Below are 14523 nucleotides of genomic sequence, written 5' to 3'. Positions count from 1 at the left end.
TAGCAGGTGAAACGTGCAAATACTTTAAATGGGATTCATGTGAAGCAGTTAAACCTATTTATTTTGTCTGATGGAAACATTTTGCAAACAAAATTTTTTTTTTTTTTCCCAGCAGGAGCTCTTGATTAATCCAGTTTCTGTTGGGCTCATTAACTGACAGTTATTAAAGCCAGTTTTTAAGCAAATTTCAGGTTGTTTCTGGTTGGGGTGTTTTCAATGATGTTGACATGCAATGTCACATTTAAAAAAAATTCTCAGCATTTCCAACACAGAAGTTCTCCTCCCTTTAAACCCACATTTTATCACACCATTTCCATTATGGGCTACCTCAGCAGTGTGAGCCAAATTCCTTACTTAAAAAGCCGAGCCATATTTTGATTAAACCATGTTTTATTATTCCTAATATTAGATGTAGATACACAAGTCAACAAACAGTATTTCTCGATCTGTAATGAAAATGCTCCACAGCACACTGACATCGTGTGGAAGGGTCTGGTATTACAGACACGTACCTGAAAATGGACAGCAGTTATACTTTTTGCAACAAGTTGCATTAGTAACAGTAGTAGTAAGAGTAACAACAGTAGCAATAATGTAATAACAGCAATTAATAATAGTAGTGATATCAACAACTCTGAGTTACAGAGGATGGGACAGACATTCGTCAAAAGTAAATGAAGGTATAGGCAGACAGGCTTATCAAATGCTGCAAGACAGACCATCAGAGGAAAAAATACAAGCTCCCAGCAGACAGCAAACGTCCTGCCTTCTTCTAAAAAAGGAAGCCCAAAATGTCACCAGTCTGTGTTCACTTCAATACAAGTAAAAGATGATCTTCCTCGTCGGTACTCTCAGAACTTAAACCCCCTCTCCGACATCTATAATACAGACTTTCAGCGTTCTGGTCAAAGCACAATATTTAAAAAGATGCCGCACAAAAATGTGGACTCACAGCCAGCGGAGGATCACATCCACGAGACCAGGTCACCAGGGTCAAGGGTCAGAGAACAGTACGTGTGTGTGTGTGTGTGAGCGCCTCGGTGTAAGCATGAGAAAACTTTTTGCGTCACTTGACCAATTTGGCCAAACTAATTTGAATCATTCACATTCAAATAGCCGATAAGAAAATACACTGTGTGACCTTTGAACCTCGAGTACCTTCACCTTCTGTGGAGCTCCTCCGTTCAAAATTGTGCACAACAGATTGTTTCTGGCTCACGCACGTATGCGACGGCCGCTGCCGCACGGCAGCTTCAACGGGGAAGGGGGGGGGGTTCTGCCACCACCCAAAGCCAGTTTTCAGGGGCAGTGGGTCCGATCCAGTTTGCTCCAGGTGCCGCCAGCCGAGCCCAGTTGTGCTGCTGCGCGCACATTCGTCTGGGAGTGGAGAATAAGGCCAACCAGTGTAAGAACTACAACCAAATATGCACTTCCTGTCAGCCGTTTTCACCACATTCCTGTGGACCTTTCTGCTCCAGCTTTACCGTTATTTTAAAAGGTAACAATTCACAACCCATCGCTTACACCTTTGAGGACGTCCCTAACTGCTGTCCAGGAAGTTCCTGCTGTGTTTTGGCAGTTAGGAAAAGGCAAATTAACACTACACCAGCACTAATATAAAATCTGCACGACTGCCAGTCTGACAAACTAACGGACTATAAATTCTTGTGCTGACAATGTCGATTGCTGTCGTTGCCAATGAGAAGAATCGCTCCCCGGGCCTCACGCGACCTCATGTGTCGGGAGTCATCGGGATGAGAGCGGAGGGCAACGGTGAAATGCGTGCGTGGAGAAATGGAGTCGTGCCACACGTAGCCGTGAGCGTCGGAGCCGGCTGAGGTTCCGCTTAATTCACACCGTACCTGTGACCCACGTCAGCACAGGGCACATCTGCACCGGTGCTTTTGGACAGTATTCTTAAATGGAGGGTGGGTTCTTTTGTGTCTGCACTGGGCTCAGTAACGCCTCCATCAGGCAGCCTTGTTTACCGCACAATCATCCCCAATTCACCCGTAATGAGACCTGTCAGTTGTCCATCTGTCCTGCTCGCGTCCCTGCGGTCTGCAGCCACAGATAATGTGCTTTAATTTTTGTTTTTAAAACCCCCCAAACCGCCCCCCGCGCTTTCACACCTGCAGGTAGAGAACAGAAAGAGACAAATGAGAAGATTAGAACAGAAAACGATGGAATCGCCTCGAGGGTAACGCCAAGCCTGCATCTCAGGAAAACCAAAAGCAAAGAAGAGCTCAGTTTCTGAAACTTCCCCGTACGAGTTTTTCGGTGTCTGACTTCTATCCGCACTGAAAAGCGGCGTTCATCTGCCCACGTTTGATCAAGAATAACAGAAACGTGCAAACTTCACAGCACCACACGCACGCACTCACTAAAAAAACTAATCCTTCTCTGCACCCCCCCCCATTTTTACAGAAGTCAAAACTCAAGCAGAAAAGACCACTCAATGAAATGTTCCAATACAGGCAAATTTAGATCAAATAAAAAATAAAACCACTTATTAAATATATTTATATCATTTACTCAATGAAACTTGTCACTTACTGCACACTGCTAAAATTGAATGAGCTTTATTTTTGCAAAACACCTCATAAACTGTAATTCCTAAAAAAAAAAGGGAGAGAAAAAAATTAAATTAAATTAAAAGAAAATACATACAAGGGCAAGCCCAACATTCTCCACTAGTTAAACCAAATTTTTCTCTCCACAACATTAATCAAGATTCTCTATTTTAAAATCAATGTTTCATCAAACCAGCAAAAGCAAAAGATAAATAACAGCAATGATAATAACAGCAATAATGTTGATCAGGTTAATAACATCAATATTGAGAACAGAAATAGAGACTGATGCCATCTTGAAAACAGGGAATTCAAATCCAAGTGGGAATGAACATGGGAAAGCCTTCATCCAAGGTTTGGTAGACTAAAGCTGAACTGGACCTGGATCTGTGCTAACGCTAACCACTCCAGCTACTGACAGACTAAGGAGCCCTGCTGGCTGGCAGAGCTCACGTGAATGGATGAGGATTTTCAGCGACTGGAGCCTCTAAAGATGATGTAGGGATGGGGTGAATGAAAAAGATGATGACATTTAAAACTGGAGAGGAAAAAAAAGTTCTCTGTAAGCCGCAGACGAGCTGTAGATGAATTCCTCGGGGCCTGACGGATGTTTGTGTGACCTGGTTGTACTTTCCTTCCAGCCTGCTCGACTCTGTTGAAATTCTGACAAACGTAGCTTCTTGCGGTGGTTTGTTCTATTTCTTTTTGCCAAAGAAGCTGAACCTCTTCTCCCGATCCTTGTCTTTCCCGTCTTTGTTGCGCATGGTAACACCTCCGCCCTCGGCAGAGCTGGGCGAGATGGGAGGCATGGTCATGGCGCGGCTGAGTGCCCGGGGACCTCCTGGGGAGTCTCCTCCTCCTGATGGAACGGAGCCCAGGATGGAACGAATCCAGGAGCTCATTTCAGCCTAAAGATGGAGAGGAGCTTTACTGAATTCCAGCTTCTCTAAGATATTGTTTTTACAGTTTAGTTCTATGGCTCACCTCATCCTTTGCTTGGAACAGGAACTCTTTTCCATCCCCCAGCCTGCAGACATTGTTGAAAAATACAAACTGTTGATCCTTCCACCTCTTCTGGGCATTTCAACAGGACGGCCTGTCGCTTCTACTCACCTGAGCTTGAAGACGTGTTTCCTCTTCTTATAGTCATGAGCCACCTCACACACAGCCTCAGCAAGGCTGATGGGCACCTCTCCGTGGTATGGGATGCCATTGCTTGCACTTTTTCCATCTTTATAGAAGCCAAGACTTCCTTTTCTTAAGACACAGTAGACGTTCTGCCAGGACCTACAGAAAAAATGAAATCAAGCTTGGGACAGAATGACGAGGCAAGAGTCTCGTCACCTCTCTAATATCTGGCCGACCTCTGACCGCACCAACCTGGTAGCTGCCTTTTTGCTGTGGGACTCCATCTCCTGTTTTCGATTCAGCATCCCCTCCATGGTTTCTGGCCCAGATTCTGCTCCGCCCCGGTTCGGTAACGTCGCCGAAGGCTCTAGGCGAGAGGATGCCAGCCCGCTGTCCCTACCTGGACCGTTCACCGACTCAGATTCGGAGCCCTGTGGTTCCAGGAAGAGAAAAAGACTTTTGGTGAGTGGGTAAAAACCGACGGCTGGATGGATGCGAGTGAGCGGAGAAGCAGCCGATCGCAGCCAAACATAAAAAGCCGTTATGACAGAACCTGACAGAACCTGACAGAACTGTGCTGTCACTCAGGGCAATTACACTTACAGGCATGTATTTACAGAAACGACACATAGTTTTTAAATGATCACAAAAAGAGCCTTTTACCAGATTTGTGAAAGGCCTGTTTATGTATAAAATAATGGAAGCATTCAAGCGTGTTGTCCTGAGTACAATAGCTCAAGCTTCTTTGTTTAGATCCCGTTATCGTCAGGTTTTAACATATTTGTCTTAAATTAACGATTCACTACAATGTCTTTAAAAGCAAATGCACAAATGTTTTTATTTTATTATTAAAAAGCAGAGAACCCACCCGTATTTAAACACTAATTTTGAGCACTTAAAAATGACTGTTAAGTGTTGTGTCAGGGCTTGCTAGAACCGGGAACCTTTAAAACATAAGCATGTAAATTTTCTTAAGATTATGTTAAATGGTGTCGGAGAAACGACCTGTTAAATTCAAAGCTTTATCCGGTTTTAAATGAGATTCCGTGGTAATTAAAGGGAGCCAAAGCCGACTTGTCGGCACAGCAGCTCATTTTATGGAGCGCCGATTACTTTAATGTTATGGAACCGAGGTTTTGAGGTAGCAGAGGCTTATATCAACAAAAGGGTGTGTTTTTATTATTTGTCACTTGTGCAGCGGAGTAAAGGAGATTTAATAGGTGAAAATTCGAAAGCAGTTTGCCAGAAATACAGACACACACTGGAGGTGCGGACGTAGGGTCTCACGCCGAGTCACTTGGTTAAAAGGCTTGTGTGAGCAGCTGCCCAAACTAGCTGTGTTCAATATCCCACCCCAGCTCCTGTAACTGGTCTAGACAGATGTCTGCATGATCTAGAATGATGAAAAACGCCAAAGGAGTAAATCGTGATTAACGGGCCTCAAAAGAATCACCGGGGGTCATGAAAAATTGCACGAACATGATAAAATTGTGAACTTTGACCGTCTTAATGGAAATATTAGTGAGCACATAAGAAAACATTTCTTTTCTCCTGCTAATGCCAGTTTTTCTATGGTCGAGCTGTTAGATGACCATCATATCACATATCACTAATCACGCCAGGTGCACACAAACCTGGGGGGGGGGGGGGCTAAAACAAACTATTTTCTATGTACAGTTACAGCATCACAGTCACATTTATAGTCACTCTCAACCTGGTCAATACCAGCACAGACACAACAGCAACATGATCCATGAATCATGAATCTGCGTTGTCAACTTTAGGAGCGATGCGGATGGATGAATAAATAAATAAAGCGATGGTTTGCATCCGTCACACAAAACGACGTCTGAGCAGAAAAAAAGGCGCTGCTTATGACCAGGAGCTGAGCAGAGGAGAGGGGGGACTACACATCTGACCAAAGCTTTGTACTCACACGCTCCAGTTGTTTGGGCCTACACACACGCTTAGGATCTGATTTCTTTCCCAATGACAACGATAGCGATAATGACTGCTGGTGGAAACGCAATAAGAGATGGTGAACAGGTCAGACAAAAACTTCTAAGCCTCTAAATGGGTCATATTTTCAGAACTTTTTCCACACACTTTGATGACTGTAACTGCGCATTAAAAAGTGATCTGAAAGGTCCATGATGAATTTTTTGTTATCTATTTTAGTAGCTAAGTAAATTACCCACAATTTTATTAGAGTTTAATAATGGCAACCAGGACCCAGAGAAGATTATATGGGTGATCTTTTGATTTGATTGTAACAGACGAGACACATATACAGTTATGATATGTACTATGAATGAGTGATAAACATTACTTACAGGACCTTGGCCACTAATAACAGAAATAATATGCAGGTTCCCAGCAGCTCACTTTAAAGTAATTTGTGTTATTTTAATTAAATTATACAATATTACGGAAAAAGTCCATATTGTGATATAAAGCTGAAGAATATTAAAGAAGGACTTTATGCAAAGGAAGTATGGAACATGATATAAATGTGAGGGCAGATGTGGGAAACGGCGTAAAGAAACGAGTCTCACCTGTGATGTGTCATTGTCGCTGTGCACGCCATTCACCGATACCGACTGGTTTAGTGTGGTCTGGTCCAGACTGGTTCTGGGTTTGGGAAAAGCTCAATTATAAATGTGAAGTGTGTTTGGCAGTATACGCACAATATGCCACCCATGACTAGAGCTTACCTGGCTGCAGAATCATGTACGTGACTCTCTGTGATATCTGCAGCTTCTTCAGCTGGGGGCGGTGTGGGGGGTCGCCGGGCTCTCTCCTCTTCCTCTCGCCTCCTCTGCATCTCTTGTTCCTCAAGCTGAAACATTGGAACTCAGTAAATCTATCTAACCTTCAGGTCTCCTCAGAGAATGAGAGATAATCAGATGTTAGATAGGTGCAGCCCATTCTCTACTCCTCTGTACGCACTGTGGTGAGCTTTTCCAGCAGAACAAAGCGATCCTCCCAGCCTACAGCGAGCTTCTCAAAGGCCTCATGACGCTTAATGAGGCTTTCAACTTCATCTACATTTGCCCCCAGCTCTGCTGCTCGCACCAGAGGTTCTTGGCCTGCCAACCAGGATTCTGCTATGTAAGCATCACGCCCAAACTGCAACACCTCCAGCACTGAGAAGGAGAGAAAAGGAAAATATTAAGAGCACTGCGTAGAACTGTGGTTTACTTCTCAAGTCTTAAAAAGGGACACTTCAACAATCAATCTGGGCATTCCTGTATTTACACAGTAGCAACGCGCCAAACAAAGAGATCCCTCATGTTTTTTCTTTCTTTTGACTTTGTGAGACTGACTGTGCCCTTATACACGTGTCACATGATAAGCACCCTTACCAATTTGTAAGTGGTCCATCTTGTCTTGCCACTTTTTGTTGATCTTGTCTCTCTTTTCCTGAAGTTGTATCAGCTTTTCTCTGATCTACAAATCAGGGAACATTCAGAAATTACATTAAAATTTAAAAAATAACACTTTTTTCAATAAATTTCAGCGTAAACAACAACAACGTTGTGCTTTTACCTCATCGGATGCATAGTGATTATTGTTGAGGAGAGTATTTCCCATTTCAGTACAGGCAGTAAAGCTGTCTGCCCTGGTTTCAATCTCTGATTTAATGTCCTGATGATTGGCAATGACCAGTCCCGCAGAGGACACGTCCCTGGAACAACAGAGAGAAGAGTGAGCTTTATGCCCAGAGGACGGTTATAGTAACGTGAAAACAGAGACAGAAAATGTCAATCACCTGGGGCTGTCATGTGCATCAATCTGCAGGTTGACACCATCCATCCAAAGCATAAGGTCACGCACCATGTTGAAGAAGCGGAACTTCTCTACTGTGTCCAGCAGGAGGACCCTGCGTGCCTGACCAGCATCCAGAAGACCCTCCCATGCAGACGTCACAGCATGTTCACTCCGCTGAATGTCATCAGCTTTCTCCCCAGCATAAGCCTTCTGGAGGCGTGCTGCATCATCCTGCACCTGGTTTACCTAAATCATCAAAGGTGAGGTACAGGGGATGTTTAGCATGTCTGTGTGTGCGACTGTCTCGTCTAACATCCTTTTATTAGCTGACTCACCTGTCCACTCAGGGCCTGAATGTCATTTTCAAATGTGTTGTGCTGCCTGTGTAGATGCTGAACGGTGTTCAGGTCTCGACCGAGGTCAGAAGGCAGCCCCTCCCTCTTCTCTTTAATACGCCCCAGCACCTCCGTGGCATCCTGGTGGAAGCGGTGCAGCTCGTACGAGGCCGCCAGCATCTGTGTGCGTGTGTCGATCAGCTCCAGCAGATCGGCCCAAGCCTCGTTTAAGCCGTCCTTCCACTCAGCAACACTGGCGTTCTCAGGATGGCCTGACTCAATCAAGTCATCTGCCAGTGCATTAACACCATCGACGCGCTCTTGGCCGATGGTGCTGGTGTCACGAGCGAACTCTCGGAACTTGTCCCTCAGCATCTTTCCATAGAAAAAAGTGATATACCATTAATATGGGCTGAGTCAGACTTCCTAAAACCTGCAACTGAGCGGAGGAGTCTTACAGTAACATGTTCATAGTCTTGTCCTAGTTCGTGTGAACCAGCAACCACTTCTCTCTCTGCGATCCACTGCTCCAGGTCATCCACTTCCCGCTTAAGCTGAGTCAGTCGCAGCCTCTCCTGAAGCCGCCCACGGCGCTCCTCGGCAAGATCTTTCAAACCGGCATACAGTTTGTCCACCTGTGCTTGCCGTAAGGTGATTCGCTCACTGTCAACATAGAAATGGACAGCTTTTGTGACGGTTTACCACTTTATTTAATGCATGAACACAAAGTTTAAGCTCTCACCTTTCTGGGTGTTCACTGTTGACCATGAGCCGGCTGCTGTTGGCTAATTGATGAATAGTTTGGGCGTAGTCTTCCAGTGCTTGCTCCAGACTCTGGTGCTTCTTGACCATCACTAATGCACTTTGTTCATCCTATGAGGCAAAAGTGCATTTGGGATTGATACAACACGCTGCCATTATCCTAGATCAACAAAGAAAAAAGAACATGTTGTATATTTTCCATTGTACCTTGGCTTTTTCCTCAGACATCATATGCAGTTCCTGCTCTCCCATCCAGGCTTCTGCTTCTGCTGCATCAGTATAGAACTGCTGTGCACGATTGGCCTCTATTAGACGGGTGTGACGCTTGTCTGTTTCAGCAATTAGCTGGTTCCAGAGGTCCTGCAGTTCACCGAGGCGCTCCTCTTGAACCGACTGTCTCTCACCATCTACCTGGCTCTGGGTCTTACTTCGTCTGTCAATATCATCGATGCGAGGCTGGTGACCCTGGATCTCTTTCTGCAACGTCTAATTCAGAAACAAAGCAGGTGAGTTGGCAGTTTTGTGATTTTTTCTTCTTCAAATCTATATACAGTGTAAAAAGTATTTCAACAATGCAAACACTCTTAAAGTTCACTGCAGCAAACATCACTTTACCTGGTTCTTTTTGATCAACAGCTGTACAGTTGGGAGGTCTTTTCCATGGTCCGTGGAGGTTGCCAGAGGCATCCTCTCTTTCACCCAAAGCTGAGAGAAATACAGAACAATATGTGAATATTTGGCAGAAAAGGAACCCAGAGAAAAACTAATAACTCCTATATTGTGTCTATATACAAGTCATACAGGTATTACAACTCACAATTTCATCTTCAAGATCTCTGTTAAACTGATGTGCTTCTTTGGAGGCTAGTAGCTGCTGCCTCCTCAGATTGAGAGGCTCTTGGAGGTTGGCGAATGTATCAGTGACACGCCTTTGCTGGCCATCAACCTCAGTGAGTCCAGCATCTTCCTGGGACAGGGCCAGAGCCTGGGACTGGAGAGACTGTACCTCCTTCTCTCTGACCTCCATCTGGTGCTCCAACATCTTCACGGGAAAAATTAAAAAGTGTCAATCAAACTGATTTCACTCCAGCTATATCGCTCAGACAAATCACAATTCATACATTAAAACCCTTTAGTAGATGAAGCCCATTGGTGTCACCACAAAACTTTACAACACATTTTAAATCAGGTACATTTTTACATGATAAATTAGTGTTTCGCTTGCACGATGGGACTTACCTGGTGCTTCTTAAGCAGGATGTTGACACTGGTCAAATCTTTTCCATAGTCGTCACTTTGCAGCTGACCTTCGAGGTTTTTCAACCAGACATCCAAAGCAGAGCAGCTCTGTGTAAAGAGCTCTGCTCGGTTAGCATCAAACAAGCATTGGGCTTTGGTCTGGGTGGTTCCCTCAAGCTCCTCCCACTGCCGTTGTAGATCCTGGAGGGTCTGCTCCACCACTGGCTTCAGTTCAGGCTTCTCTGCCACCAGGGCCTGTCCCTCCTGTTGGAGACGCAGGAGATATGAGCAAATTTAAGGTGATTAAAGGTTAAAGGTCAACCCTGGATAACTATCCCCATTATGAGTGTCGTCTCATAAACAGACAGAAAGTTTGCAACGACATACCTTATCAATTTTGTCCAGCCAGTCCTTGTTGGAGGCCAATTCTGCCATGAAGGCCTGATGTTTCTGCCATTTGCTGTGAAGATTTCTGGCCTCATCATAAGACATGTCCTGTGCTGTCAGCATCTTTTCATTTATCCACAGTGTGAGCTACGCAAAATAAAAAAAATCATTAAGTGCTTATCCTAGATTTACATTTTCTTCCCATTTTCCCACACTCTTCTATTTAATATGGCGCATGAGCTTTAAAGAGTAATTAATCTATTTGGCATCTTTATTTAAACATAATTCAATGAAAAATCATGTACCTCCTGTCCATCTTGTAGGAAGTGTTGAAGCTCACGGTTGTCCTTGAGCTTGGTTAGTAACTCATTTGCTGCTTCCTTATTTTTACGATGCCTAAAGAAAAGCAGGAAGAAAGTTGAGCCGGGCTCCATGTGCAAATTTCAAAAAGGCTTAGATGTTATATGTTCTCTCTTAATTTACTTATGTTCTAACCTTTCCTGGATGGAATCAACTTTTTCCTGGATCTTATCAGAGTTTGCATTGGAGTCATTAATGAGACGCCGTCCAGACTCCACAACCCCAGTTATCTTCTCCTCACTGGCTTCTGTGGTCGTGAGGAAATCTTCATGCTTCTTTATAGCCTCCTCTGCTCCCTGGAGACTGGTGGGCATCTCTGTGTGGGATAGCACATACTCCTACGCAGAAAACAGGGGAAGGCAATGTCAACACTCCTTACACACAACTATCTCAAATATTTATTTCTTTAAAATTCAATTCAATAATACATTTGACTCTGGGAGTTTTTGCCAAATTTTTAGAAATATTCTGCTACGGTGGTTTCAATTAAGCCATATTTCTCCAGAACAAGGCTGAATTCCATGAGAATCTTCCTAACCTGGCTATTGAGGAACGTCTCAGCCTGCTTTGCATCTCTCAAGAAGGTCTGGAAGTCAAAGGCTTGAGCCAAAAGACTGTGGCGATTCTCCCACATGCGCCGCAGCTCATGCCAGCCGGTATCTAGTGCCTGGAGCCTTTGGGCCAGGAACATGTGCTGAGCATCTGTCTGACCTTGGGTCACCTCTTCACCAACTGCTCGCATCTTCTCATAGTCCTCCTTATAGTTGTCCACCTCATTCTTTATACTCTCGTGCTGGGCAAGCAAACTCTCAGCCTCAGGAAGAGAGGTAGGAATATCTTCCGAAGCCACTGCTGTCTGGGTGCGAGACAACCAGGTTTGGAAATCATCCAAATCCCTAAGGAAGCCCTGCAGCTTGCTGGCTTCTCCCAGTGACTCCTCACGACGTTTCATGGTGTCGTTCAAGTCCTCCCACACTTCTTGAATCTCTGTCAGACGACCCTGGATCTCTCCAGCCTGATCTGGATGTTCCTTGGCCAGCTTTTCTGCTTCTGTTCTTAGGTCATCCAATTTGCCCTTAAGGAACCACAATTAATGATTCAATTTCAGAAATATGATAAAATAGCCCAACCTCATAAAGTAAATACGCATAATCGTTTTAACGTGCTGTATTTTACCAGTTCTTCATACCTGAATGGCCTCCAGGTCCCTCTCCATCCCCGTGAGTTTGCGCTGTAGCGCCATCACTCCAGCCAGGTCATTGCCCAGGCCTTGAGTGGATTCAATCACTTTGGTCTTTTCCTTCATCCAAGTTTGGATCTCATTACACTCCAGGTGGTAGTTCTGGATATTAAGGGCAGATTCTAGGTCTTCTTTCTTTTGACCAGCCAGTTGCTCAAACTCCTTCCATCTGGAGAATCAAGAAAACATTTTATGCTAAACGGTACCAGAACTTCATGTTGAATAGAAATATATTTATCCAAGTTCCAGAAACTTTGTAGGTTTGCTCTGACCTGTTGTTCAGTTGGTCTCGTGTCTGATGAATTTGGTCTTTGTTACGGTTGTCGGAACTCAGGAGCTGCTCGGCTACCTGATTCACATCAGTGACACGAGCGCCGAGGTTATTCATCTCAGGTTCCAGGGTGTCAAACCTGCAGCCATAAATAATAGATTCGTTTCAGTTTAATCTTTTGTCATTAGATAGTTCAGGTAACAAAAAAACTCCAATTAAAGGAAGACAGAAAAAAAACAGCATTAATTAATCAGAGTTTCACATGAATTAGGTTTCTTTTAAACATTGTTTATTGTTCCAACTACATTTGTGTCACCCAGACAAACCTCTGCTGCACGACTTCCAAGTCTTCCAGTTTGGTTGGGATCTCCATGCCGTGCAACCACTGCTCCTTTTCCTCCACCCAGAGCTGGCAGGCACCAGCTTCACTAAACATGCGGTAGAGTGCCAACGCACCCTCAAGGGCTTGACGCCGTGCAGCCGACAGAGACTCCAGTTCTTCGTAGCGCTGCTCAATGGCAGGCAAACGTCCATCCACCTGCAGGCATGGCAAGAAAAAAAAAAAAGAAGTATGACAAACGGAGCTGCATCATTAAAGAAGTATGAAAAAGAACACACATACCTCAGGGAAGTGAACAAAGGCCTCCGGCAATGCTTGGGCCTGCTCGTGTAGCGAATCAATAAGGGGACGGTGGCTCTTGATTTCTTCCTCGATCTCCCTTTGTTTGCGAGCCAATGTTTGGGTGGAGAACTCGTCATGACCCACCTCCTGACTAGACACCTGCCTAAATGTCTCCATGATCCATGCTTCCATGTCATTGGCATCTGTTTGGAATTGGTGCAGTGCCACTGATTCCTTAAGGCTCTGCTCTCTCAGCTTGGTTGTCTAGGTAATAAAAAAACAAAATGCATTTAGGAAAGGTAGCTTTTATATTTAAAGCATATTAAAATAAAGGAAATAGAGATCGACCCACTTCTTCCAGATGATTCCACTGCCCACGGATATCTTCAACTCTCTCTCTGACCTCTGGGGCTCCAAAATGTCCCTCCTTAATCAAAGCTTCTCCAACAGCAATGCTGTTACTCAGAGGGCCATACCGAGCTGCCATCTCATCTGTGAAAGCTTCATGTTTACTGAGAAGGTGAAGGGCAGACGTGAGGTCACGACCACAGTCTCCGCTGGCCAGGATCTGCTCCTGTTCTCGGATCCAAGCTGCCTCCTCTCCAACATCCCATAGGAACTGCCACAGGCGGCGTGAATCCTCTAGCTGCTCTCTGCGTTTTACAGTAAGCTGTCCAAGTTCCTCATAAGCCTGGCCCAGCAGGTCAACCTTCTCGCTAACTAATCCTGGCTCGCATGGTTTGTAGGCTGACAAGCAAGACACAAATGTATGGCATCATATACATATATATATCACCTCCAGAGTCAATAGAAGTGGTGTAAACAGTGTAAATGACTCACCCTGTTCATAAGAAGTGAAGCGCTGTGCAGCTCCCTGCACACCCTTGATCCTCTCTGCCTGGGCTGAAATATCAGCCTCCACCAGGGTGTGTTTCTGTAGCAGGTCTAACACATCATGCAGATGTTTGCCACTGTCTGGAGACTGCAGACGACTCTGAAACACAGTCCAGTATACTTTCAGCATTCAATAGTATCGCCATTTAAGTTAATATTATGTAAGTTCAATTTAGAAATGGTTTTCTTACTTAAATAAAAATAAATAACTAAAGCCACACTGTCAACACTCAGTAGCTTGAGAACATTACCCTACATAGAGGCAGAAAAAGTGTTTTTTGTGATCAGGGCCAGTACCTTCATATCTCCCATCCAGTCCATAATGTAGCGCATCTCTTGAAACAGTCTCTGCAGATCACGGTGAGCATTTAGCCGCTCTCTTCGTGCAGCTAGCAGCTCTTTCAGATACTCCCACAGGCGAAGTACATTATCCCTTCTAGCAACTATGCGCCTTACATCATGGTAGTTCTCTGCTTCAAGCTCTCTAGCAACAGCTTGTACAGCAGCCACGCGCTCCCAATATGCCCCGATATCAGTTTCAATGGCCTCATGTTTACGTGTGGCAGCTTCCACTGCTCCCAAATTAGTTCCAAAGTTGTCCTAGCAACAACAAAATTCAGCTCATCATCAAATTCTGGCAATAGTCACAGTAAAAACGTACATGTGAAGCCTCAACTGAGGATTTTTGTTACCTGGGAGACCAACCGTTGGTTCTCGCTCAGCCACGTCTCCCTCATAGCTGCTTTGCGGTCGAACCGTGCAGCGAGCATTTCCAGTTTCTCCTGGCGAATCAACTCATTTCTTAGGGCCAACTCTCGCTCATGCTCGGCCTTTTCCAGTCTCTCCCAGGCCTGAGAGGAGAGCACAAAAATGTTGACAACATGTTGCAGATACGGTATAACAATTGTATAGATGGATGAAAGATTGCAGATGTGTCGATG

At 44.7% G+C, this 14523-nt stretch overlaps 1 protein-coding gene across 6 annotated transcripts in view; it reads right to left on the bottom strand.

The window, feature by feature from the left end:
• Window positions 1-372: 372 nt before the first annotated feature.
• The window catches only part of LOC130537187 (spectrin beta chain, non-erythrocytic 1), a 33362-nt gene continuing 19211 nt past the window's right edge, over window positions 373-14523 (bottom strand). For 3 of the 6 annotated variants that reach the window (XM_057053755.1, XM_057053753.1, XM_057053754.1), the window contains 29 exons: window positions 14275-14433; window positions 13880-14182; window positions 13529-13682; window positions 13041-13435; window positions 12689-12952; window positions 12393-12604; window positions 12068-12205; window positions 11745-11964; window positions 11094-11630; window positions 10691-10893; window positions 10501-10591; window positions 10196-10342; window positions 9809-10072; window positions 9387-9611; window positions 9185-9274; window positions 8777-9055; window positions 8550-8680; window positions 8266-8470; window positions 7808-8182; window positions 7474-7718; window positions 7251-7389; window positions 7067-7151; window positions 6651-6847; window positions 6416-6540; window positions 6257-6332; window positions 3954-4132; window positions 3687-3860; window positions 3558-3600; window positions 373-3481 (listed from right to left, as the gene is read on the bottom strand). In XM_057053755.1, coding sequence (XP_056909735.1) covers window positions 3269-3481; window positions 3558-3600; window positions 3687-3860; window positions 3954-4132; window positions 6257-6332; window positions 6416-6540; window positions 6651-6847; window positions 7067-7151; window positions 7251-7389; window positions 7474-7718; window positions 7808-8182; window positions 8266-8470; window positions 8550-8680; window positions 8777-9055; window positions 9185-9274; window positions 9387-9611; window positions 9809-10072; window positions 10196-10342; window positions 10501-10591; window positions 10691-10893; window positions 11094-11630; window positions 11745-11964; window positions 12068-12205; window positions 12393-12604; window positions 12689-12952; window positions 13041-13435; window positions 13529-13682; window positions 13880-14182; window positions 14275-14433 — 5868 coding nt within the window. In that variant the 3' untranslated portion in view covers window positions 373-3268. Of the gene's footprint in view, window positions 3482-3557; window positions 3601-3686; window positions 3861-3953; window positions 4133-5637; window positions 5716-6256; window positions 6333-6415; window positions 6541-6650; window positions 6848-7066; window positions 7152-7250; window positions 7390-7473; window positions 7719-7807; window positions 8183-8265; window positions 8471-8549; window positions 8681-8776; window positions 9056-9184; window positions 9275-9386; window positions 9612-9808; window positions 10073-10195; window positions 10343-10500; window positions 10592-10690; window positions 10894-11093; window positions 11631-11744; window positions 11965-12067; window positions 12206-12392; window positions 12605-12688; window positions 12953-13040; window positions 13436-13528; window positions 13683-13879; window positions 14183-14274; window positions 14434-14523 lie in introns of all 6 variants that reach the window. The other 3 variants (XM_057053750.1, XM_057053752.1, XM_057053751.1) reach the window with 2 other exon arrangements.

Source organism: Takifugu flavidus, chromosome 14 (genome assembly GCF_003711565.1).
Source record: "Takifugu flavidus isolate HTHZ2018 chromosome 14, ASM371156v2, whole genome shotgun sequence".
NCBI classification, from domain to species: Eukaryota; Metazoa; Chordata; class Actinopteri; order Tetraodontiformes; family Tetraodontidae; genus Takifugu; species Takifugu flavidus.
This window is presented reverse-complemented; position numbering and strand designations above follow the sequence as displayed.